This window comes from Gymnoscopelus microlampas, assembly GCF_963454915.1.
Source record: "Gymnoscopelus microlampas genome assembly, chromosome: 16".
Lineage (NCBI taxonomy): Eukaryota > Metazoa > Chordata > Actinopteri > Myctophiformes > Myctophidae > Gymnoscopelus > Gymnoscopelus microlampas.
The window spans coordinates 50,255,886-50,265,885 of NC_139953.1; the positions used below are offsets into that span (position 1 = coordinate 50,255,886).

General features: G+C 42.9%; 1 protein-coding gene across 1 annotated transcript in view; it reads right to left on the reverse strand.

The window, feature by feature from the left end:
• Nucleotides 1-171: 171 nt before the first annotated feature.
• man1a1 (mannosidase, alpha, class 1A, member 1) overlaps nucleotides 172-10,000 on the reverse strand; it is a gene marked incomplete at its 3' end in the record, with an annotated part of 113,022 nt that continues 103,193 nt past the window's right edge. The window contains exons 11-13 of the mRNA XM_084083574.1: nucleotides 7,498-7,670; nucleotides 6,336-6,451; nucleotides 172-397 (exon numbers count right to left, since the gene is read on the reverse strand). Coding sequence (XP_083939700.1) covers nucleotides 172-397; nucleotides 6,336-6,451; nucleotides 7,498-7,670 — 515 coding nt within the window. The remainder of the gene's footprint in view (nucleotides 398-6,335; nucleotides 6,452-7,497; nucleotides 7,671-10,000) is intronic.

The following is a 10,000-nucleotide window of genomic DNA, read 5'->3' on the forward strand; positions in this document are numbered from 1 at the left end:
GGGGCTGTAGGGTGGTCCTACAGGGTGGGGGGGTAGGGTGGTCCTACAGGGTGGGGGCTGTAGGGTGGTCCTACAGGGTGGGGGGTAGGGTGGTCCTACAGGGTGGGGGGTAGGGTGGTCCTACAGGGTGGGGGGGTAGGGTGGTCCTACAGGGTGGGGGGTAGGGTGGTCCTACAGGGTGGGGGGTAGGGTGGTCCTACAGGGTGGGGGGTAGGGTGGTCCTACAGGGTGGGGGCTGTAGGGTGGTCCTACAGGGTGGGGGCTGTAGGGTGGTCCTACAGGGGTGGGGGCTGTAGGGTGGTCTCTCTTGATGACGGGCAGTGGGTGGGCTTCAGTGTTGAACACCCAGTGGTCAAACGGGAGGTGATCGTCGTCAGAGAACAGCAGGAACAAATACCTGGAAACACAAAGACAGACAGGAATGACAAACACACCGTCACTGAGGGACATAATCACCTGAAATAGGACTTCAAGTGGTTAACACTTGCCTGCCAAGTACGTAAACAAGGGTGTTTTTTTTAAACGCTGACGCTGATATTCCGTGCATAATTGTAACATCCGTGGCCAAATCTGAACGTTTATATAGATGTACGCGCCGTGAATGGAGAAAGTGCAAACACCAGGTTGAAGTTGATCCATGACTGTAACAGGAGTTTTCATGTACCGCACGGTAAGACTACAGAAGCAGTTAATAAATAGACAAACAAATGAATTAATATACTTTAACATGCGGAATCCGAAACAGGCAGCGCTGTGATTCTGAATTTTGTTACGATTACGGTGATTAGTAGCCTATTATTGACACCACCTGGGCGAGTGAGTCGTGTAACTTTCCTGACGTTAAGCTGTGTGTGTTCAACAACACAGCCATGACGCCTTGCGGTTTAAGTGCAGATTTCAGCTTGGGAAAAGCAGCCTCCAACGGGTTTGGGTACGTGTTCATAGTCACCATTACGTTATCATGGTATTCCTATTCTTGCTATTATGTTGCAAATGACTGTGTGTGTGTGTGCGGGCGAAATAACATTGACGGCTATGGCAGGCCTATGCCAGGCTAACAACGGTTGCTAAGCTGGCATTGGACAATCGCTTTTGGGGTGGGGTTTAGCGAAGGGTCCATTAACACATCCACCGCCAAGGGCTAATCTCAGAATGTACTCACCAGTGCCAAGGTTTTATTGTTGTTTTTTGTTTTTTTCACGTCGCCATAGACCCCGTTAAAATCCTTTAGAATGCGCGATGGACTGTTTGTAAACATCGTGCACATGTCCCTGTGTCTACTAGTGCAGACCACGTGTCTAACGGAGCCGCCATGTTTGAGTTCTGACCGTTTATGTTAACATGGGAAATGCGAGGAGAAAAAACTACACGGGCTAAACAGAGGTTTTAGTGTGCGCCTTAGAATGGAGGCCAACGGGAAACAAAAACGGGATCGCACTTCCAGTCGACTTCCGGTGGTGTTACACTGAAAATGGTCCGTGAAAATTGAAAAAAAAAAAAAAATCGAAAAAAAGGAAAAAACACCCGGACCGTAGCACTACGGTCTCGGCGCTTAACAGTTGGATTTAACGGACCGTAGGACTACGTTCTTGGCGGTTAATGTGTTAAGGTAAAAAAAACACTGGCATGGGATGAAAAACAATGTTTTAAACTCAGGCAATGTGTTCATTCATAACCTACTATTTCCTACCTCCCTAGATGTAGTGTCAAAAGTATAATATTTGTCTTTGTAATGTAGCAGAGTGAAAGTCCTCCAGAATACAAATACTCCAGTAAAGTACGGATACTAAAACAAATAAATGCTCTTAAAGGACGACTTCACCGCTTTTCAACCTATCTTCATGTAATAGGTCCTCACTAATACTCATGATAAAAAAAAAATCTACTTGGTCTGTGTCTCATAGGAGGGCTGTGGACAGTCCAGAAACCTGTCTACCAGTGACATCATCGTTAGGCAGGACTTTTTTTTCTAACAAGATTTCACATTTTTTATTTAGATTTTTATTAACACGAGAACAATGGCTTCTTTTATTGCAACTTTCCAGGACTAGAAAGCCTGCAGTTTCTATTAGCTTGGATTCCCCATTGATGATGTCACTGGTAGACGGGACTCTGAACTGTCCACAGCCCTCCTCTGAGACACAGACCAAGTAGATTTTTTTTTTACCATTTTATCATGAGTATTAGTGAGGACCTATTATATGAAGATAGGTTGAAAAGCGGTGAAGTCGTCCTTTAAGTACAGAAGTACTTTATTGCTGTCTGACAGTGAAGAAGTGTTGTTTACTTTTGTATTATTTTCATCCAAAAAGCAATGAGAGAGAAAAAGGAGGTTAATCTGATCAACCTCCTCCTCCTCCTCCGTACAACCCAGTGGGATTAAACATGGTTTCTAACATTTCATCAGTCAAACCCTCCAACAACACCTCCCTGTCAGCAGGGAGTGTTGGGCGGGAGGAGTAGGACCAATAAGGCTCTCCGTCCTCCTGGTGGGGGCTCCTCACTGGCAGGGGAGTCAGTAGGATAGAACAGCAGTGACACAGAGAGGAATGAGTTAACTAAACTAATACATTGGGGAGAAGGAGGAGTAAAAAGAAACAAGTGGTTGAACTGATTTGGATGCTGTGTTACTTTTTATACAGTGGGGGTCCCTGCTTCATCTCTCATCTAGATACAATATGTAGTGGGGGTCCCTGCTTCATCTCTCATCTATACAATATGTAGTGGGGGTCCCTGCTTCATCTCTCATCTAGATACAATATGTAGTGGGGGTCCCTGCTTCATCTCTCATCCAGGGATTCCGTTAGCCGGTATTTACCGGCCATTGACCGGTAAAATATTTAATTGGCTGGTAGTTATAAACACCACCGTGGCCGGTTGGGAAAATGCTGTTATTAGGCTATTTTATCATTTAAAAATGATAAAAATCATTCATCATTTTAATCATTTAAAGTTTTTATCATGATCTGACTGTGTGGTTTAATTCCGACAGCCTGCTCTGCTGCTGCTATTTGTTGTACGATGGTGGTCGCGTGTTGAAAATATCAGAGCTACAAGCTCACAGCACGTCTCAACGCGCCGCGTTGTGAGCTTGTATGTCTGCTATTTTTGATACGCCACAACACAACTGAGAGACACAGCTGTGTCTCCTCCTAATCAGCGCTGAGTAGGGTGTTCGCTCGGGTGTTGATAAACAGAACCGGGATTTTCCGAGGTGATAGAATCTGAACCAAACCGGACCCAATTGTCGATAATAAAACAGGGACCCGAACACGTGTGGGTCGTGGATATTATGCAAGCACAGTGACTGTCTGTCTGCAATGGATAAAGTGGTGAAAGTTGGTGAAAGCAACTATAGAGGCAAGTAATCAACCTCACGCAAGGCCACATATATCATGACATATATAAATATAATTAACGTTAACAAAACAAAACATACTTTTGCATATCAAGGTTGAATGAGAATTGATGTAAAGCCAAAAATATATATTCATTTGTTTATACTGTGCGACGGTGTTGCGCAGGGAAAGGCTCTGGCGTAGGGTAACCGGTGGACTCGCCCCAAAACACCCTCGCCCCCATTTTTCAGGCAGACCAGCGGTTCTTGTATTCTTGTATTTGTTTTACTGAGGATAAGGTTAGAAATAGGTTTAGGATTAGGCATAGTTTTACTGAAGTTAAGATTAGGAATAAGGTTAGGTTTAGGCATAGTTTACTGATATGTTTAGACCAGGCGAATACCGCCGGATTTTCCCCGGGGCGACTGTGTTTTGGGGCGAGCGGGCGTTTTGGTATTCGTCACGCAGCAGTTCACTCATGCCCACTTTATTCATTTCATTTTTGACAAGTGACGTCTCTGCATGATATAGACCAGTGGTTCTCAAACTTTTTCATGTCAAGGACCCCCAAATTGACACTTATTAGCCCGCGGACCCCCGTTTCAAAAGATATGCCAGGGACCCCCCATAAGAGAACATTTTTTTATGGTTCTAGCAGTGATTCTCAACCATTTTAATTTCAAGGACCCCCAGTTTGACATGCATTAGGGCTACAGACCCCCATTTAATGGCCTTTCTATCACTTGGACCGCAATTTATATTGTAAAATCTATGTCAATGTAACTCTGAGAGTGTACAAATGGAACCAAATGGACCCATATGGGTCCATTTGGTGCCTAATCTATCATTTAGCTGGGGACCCCCTGGAACTCCCTCAAGGACCCCTGGGGGTCCCCGGACCCCACTTTGAGAACCAATGATATAGACTATAGTAGATCATATAATATAGTTATCTATAAAAACAGGAACAGATTGCATCAGTGATAAAGTGGAATGAAGCTCAGCTCTAACGTAACGAGGTGTAATGATCATTTAGGTGCATGTATGCAGTGCTAACACTCATATGTGACGTTAATTATAATATATGAACGATAAATGTATTCTTTGGCCGGTAAAATACAATCCTGCCGGCCATGGTGGCCGGCCCAAACAATGCCTAGCGGAAACCCTGCTCTCATCTACATACACTATATAGTGGGGGTCCCTGCATATGCACACAAGGCTGGAAAAGGGTGAAATGCACCTTTAACTGCAGTGTTTCCTGAGCCTCCAAATGCAACATTATCATCATATTATAATGACTTGATATTCTCATCATATTATAATGAGGTATTATTATCATCATCCTATGAACAGAATGTCAACAGAGGCAGATTATAATAACTGCTAAATAAATACTTATTGTTTTGGGGAGTTTATGCATATTTAACCCAATCAAACCTGTGTAACCATTTTAACCATTATCTTAGACTTTGGGCTTTTCAAAAATAGCAGATCTACAAGCTTGTAGCGCGGCACTCTTATTTTTTTTATTGTGAAAATTTGGGCAAATCTTTGAATATACTTTTTTTTTTTAAAGCAAACATTTTTAACTCAAATTTTTCCTTCTGGGGGGTCCTGGAACAACATATTCTCTGATGGGGGGGGGGTCCTCTAGACATATGTAGAATCCCTCAGAAACAAAGATTTGAGTTAAAACATTTCACTTAAAAAAATAAAAAAAGATTTGCACAAATTCTCACGATAAAAAAAAAAAAAGCAGATCTACAAGTTGGTAGCAGAGTACTCGGTACTTGTAGATCTGCTATTTTTTCAATAGCCAAAGAATTGTTAAAATGACACAGATGCGTTCTCGGTCTGAATGGGTTAAACAATGCATCATTCTCACCCCCATTATTTTATTTCTTTCAGAGACGCCAGATGATGTAATGTGAAGAAATCCATTCATTCACTTCATTTACAACTCAACTAGAGGAATACTTTTACACTCTCAGAGTCACAGACCTGTAAGGGTCCATTTGGTTTTGCTCTTGTTAAGATTGGTCTTCTATTAACACATTGTCTGTAAAGGAGGCATATGTGCGTCCATTGAAAAACAGACGATGGCGGTTTCAATGTTTTTGTTCTGGTGGAAATGTATGAAACTCACTGACTGACAGGTACTAATTCATCCATCCATCCATCCACCCACCCATCCAACCCACCCACCCACCCACCCACCCACTCACTCACTCACTCACTCACTCACTCACTCACTCACTCACTCACTCACTCACTCACTCACTCACCCACTCACTCACTCATTCATTACTCTTAGTTGCTTGTTTTAGAAGAGAATGCCCTTAATGCTTCTGGTGATTAGTAGTTTAGTTCCCTACCTATGTTGAATGTACTTATTGTAAGTTGACTTTGTGGATGTAACCTTTTCTGCACCGTAATATGTGTGTCCTTGTATACATTTCCTTTTGTGTGGACATAAATAAATTGTTAAAATGTGTGTGCGGTGTGTGTGTGTGTGTGTGTGTGTGTGTGTGTGTGTGTGTGTGTGTGTGTGTGTGTGTGTGTGTGTGTGTGTGTGTGTGTGTGTGCCGCAGGCTGAAAACCCACCTCTTCAGGAAACACTACCCTTCCTCTTTGTCTGGCCTACTTGTTGTTAACTAGTTGTACAAACTCTTGTTTTATTTTTGTATTGTTTTATTGGATCTTGTTTAGTCGATACACTTTTTGTATTAGCTCGTGCTCATTTGATTTTGCTATTTTGTCTCATCTGTTTAAGAAAGTAGGTAGCTGATATATTGCACTTTTACCTTAGTGCTAGGTATACTCTTAGTTGCTTGTTTTTGCAGGAAATGCACTTAAAACTTCTGGTGATTAGTAGTTTAGTTCCCTACCTATGTTGAATACACTTATTGTAAGTCTCTTTGGATAAAAGCGTCTGCTAAATGACTGTAATGTAATGTGTGCGTGTGCGTGTGTGTGTGTGTGTGTGTGTCTTACTTCAGGGTCTCGGCCAGGTAGAAGCTCTGCTGAACGTCGTCATGATTAGGAGTCGAAGCGTAAACGTCTCGGATCCCTGAGAACCCCCCCTCCACCCTGCAATGCTTCTCCAACGCCTACACACACACGCACACGCGCACACACGCACACACACACACACACACACACACACACACACACACACACACACACACACACACACACACACACACACACACACCCCACACGCACACACACACACACACACACACACACACACACACACACACACACACACACACACACACACACACACACACACACACACACACACACACACACACACACACACAAACAAACGTGTCACTGATGAAAACTAAACTAAACTTAAGACTAAATATATTGACAATTTCGACAGCAAATAAAAAACAGACTAAAATGTTAGTGAGGATCTAGTGGAGAAGAGATCCAGTAGAACTAAAAGACAAGTCATTTTATGTTTGGTTGTGCTCGGGTGTTGTGCTCTGAAAATAGCAGATCTACAAGCTCACAACGCATCGCGCTGCGACGCGTTGTGAGCTTGTAGATGCTATCTGAATCATGGCATTTGATTCAGAAGACTGACTAAAACTGAATACAAATTTGCTGTCAAAATCAACACTAGTTCTAAGGGTTAATGGTAGTTCAGCTGTTTACAACTCCAAACATGACCCGCTTTAATGACTCCAGTCTATATTAGTAGCTTAATGACTAGTATTAACATTCTATTGTCTTTTTTATGTCCAATGTGTTTGTGTTTAAGTTCATAAAGTTAACATAAGTATAACTAAATTCATTTGAAATTAAATAAAAATGTTACTTTTCAGGATTCCAATTCAAAAATAGCACCAAAAAAATCTGGATCTAATTCAAAAATAGCTAAAAATAGCCGATCTACAAGCTCAAAACGAGTCGCAAAGCGACACGTTTTGAGTTGTAGCTATTTTTGCTACCTTTGTGTGACATAGAATGGCGAAGTGCGGTATTAATGTACGATCAAAGTTAAAATCCGGAGATAAGAGGTGTCTGTCTGACAGTATATGTAATGTGTTCCTCTGGAGTGAGTGTGGAAATATATAGTGGTCCTCTGTATCATCAGAGATGCATCACCCCTGTTCTAAGGGTTAATGGTAGACATGTTTACCTGCACAGCTTCCCAGCCCCACTCCCTGTACTTGGGGTCGTGTGTGAACCTCCAGAGGTACATGTAGGTCTCTATGACCTCCGGACGCAGGATGAAGTACTTCTCGTTCTGACGCGTAGCGATGGCCTCCACGCCGCCGTCAAAGCGGAACGCCTCCGGACCCAACTTCAGCGCTACAGACAGACAGACAGACAGACAGGCAGACAGACAGACAGGCAGGCAGACAGACAGACAGACAGACAGACAGACAGGCAGACAGACAGACAGACAGACAGACAGGCAGACAGACAGACAGACAGGCAGACAGACAGACAGACAGACAGACAGACAGACAGGCAGACAGACAGACAGACAGACAGACAGACAGGCAGACAGACAGACAGACAGACAGGCAGACAGACAGGTTGAGCGTATACATCCATGCTCTAGTTCAGGGTTCTCTAACTTTTCAGGTCACAACCGCCCAAAATAATCATATTTGAACTGGAGACCCCCCCAAAATAATCATATTTGAACTGGGGACCCCCCCAAAATAATCATATTTGAACTGGAGACCCCCCCAAAATAATCATATTTGAACTGGGGACCCCCCCCAAAATAATCATATTTGAACTGGAGACCCCCCCAAAATAATCATATTTGAACTGGAGACCCCCCCAAAATAATCATATTTGAACTGGAGACCCCCCAAAATAATCATATTTGAACTGGAGACCCCCCCAAAATAATCATATTTGAACTTCCCCCCAAAATAATCATATTTGAACTGGAGACCCCCCAAAATAATCATATTTGAACTTCCCCCCAAAATAATCATATTAACTGGGGACCCCCCCAAAATAATCATATTTGAACTGGGGACCCCCCAAAATAATCATATTTGAACCTGATAAGCAGTTGGAATTGTAGGAGTTGAGGTATTACATTTAGTTTGACTCAGTTCCACAGACACATATTGTATAAATAGCAGATCTAGATCTGCTATTTATACAATATTTCCCACTTCCTTATATTATTTAACCATTTGGCCAATGTTGACCAGTTTTTATAATATAGTTTGTTGGTTACTTTTGATGCAGTGATGGACTTATTTCACTTGTCTTAACACATTCACTGCCATTGAGTAGATCTAATAGTCAATATATTTAGTCATAGTTTTATAGTCATCATATCTTAGTTTCTAGTGTGTTAGTGTTTAGAATGTCTCATACTAGACCAGGGGGCTTCAACAGGGGGTCCGGGACCCCTAGGGGGTCCTCAGAGTTACTACAGGGGGGCCGCCAAATCTTTGTGTGATTTATTTTTACATTAACCACTTCAACCCTAGAATCCCTATTCTGACTGGAGCATTAGCCAAAAGTAGCAGATCTACAAGCACACAACGCCTCGCGCTGCGAGGCGTTGTGTGTTTGTAGATCGGCTATTTTCGGCAAAGAGGTTTGGTGTAGAAGGAAAAAAAGAGCAGATCAAGTACAGAGCCAACAACGATCAAGATTACTAAGTATTGAGGGTTTAAGTGAAATAATCAAAATACATTAGTTCACACAACACTGATGAAATCTATGAAAAGGTAACAAGGTTTTATCTGCAACACAATGTTATACAATATGTAGTAGGGGGTCCCTGCTTCATCTCTCTCTCAGCTAGGGGGTCCTTGGCCTGAAAAGGTTGAAGACTCCTGTACTAGACTTATTGGCCCTCATTTATCATTCATCCTACTTTACGCTGAGATCTCACGTCTGGTCGAGACCAGTTGTTGACGTTGGCTGCGCCCGTTTATTCTTTGACTGTCTGACAGGCATCTGGACACATAATCCACTCCTAAATGTGTATATCTACACTAATAAATAATCGCTGTGAAAATATATAATTTTATAAAGTAATTTAAACAAACTGATTTAACAGTCATTCAGATAAGATTGTAGATCTGTCTGTATTGAAAATAGCAGATCTACAAGCTCACAAGCCAGCGTTGCATCGCGACGCGTTGTGAGCTTGTAGATCTGCTATTTTCAAAAATATACGAGCGCTTTTGCGCCGGGAGTCCCGGCCACGTTTTCATGGACAGTGAGGTCTACAAACTTACAGTAGCTTGTCCTATGTTATGGAGTTATGTCATAGAGAGTTATGTAGGCTACACAACCTGGCTGGGTTAAGGATATAAACCAGACGCTCCAATATTAACGTGGCGGCACGGAATCACTGCATTCCGCCCGAGTCTCATGTACCGCTACGCTGCGGAAAGACGAAGTTGGGCGGGCGCATGTGTGTGTGTGAGTGCGTGTGAGTGCGTGTGTGTGTGTGTGTGTGTGTGTGTGTGTGTGTGTGTGTGTGTGTGTGTGTGTGTGTGTGTGTGTGTGTGAGAGAGAGCGAGAGAGAGAGAGAGGCGTGTGTGTGTGTGTGGCGAGGCGGGGCGAGCGGGGGAAACATGCTTTTTTTGGGTCGTATTCTGGTTCTTCATGTCGTGAAGTCGGGCGTTTTGTGAATATTTAAGGGCGTGTTA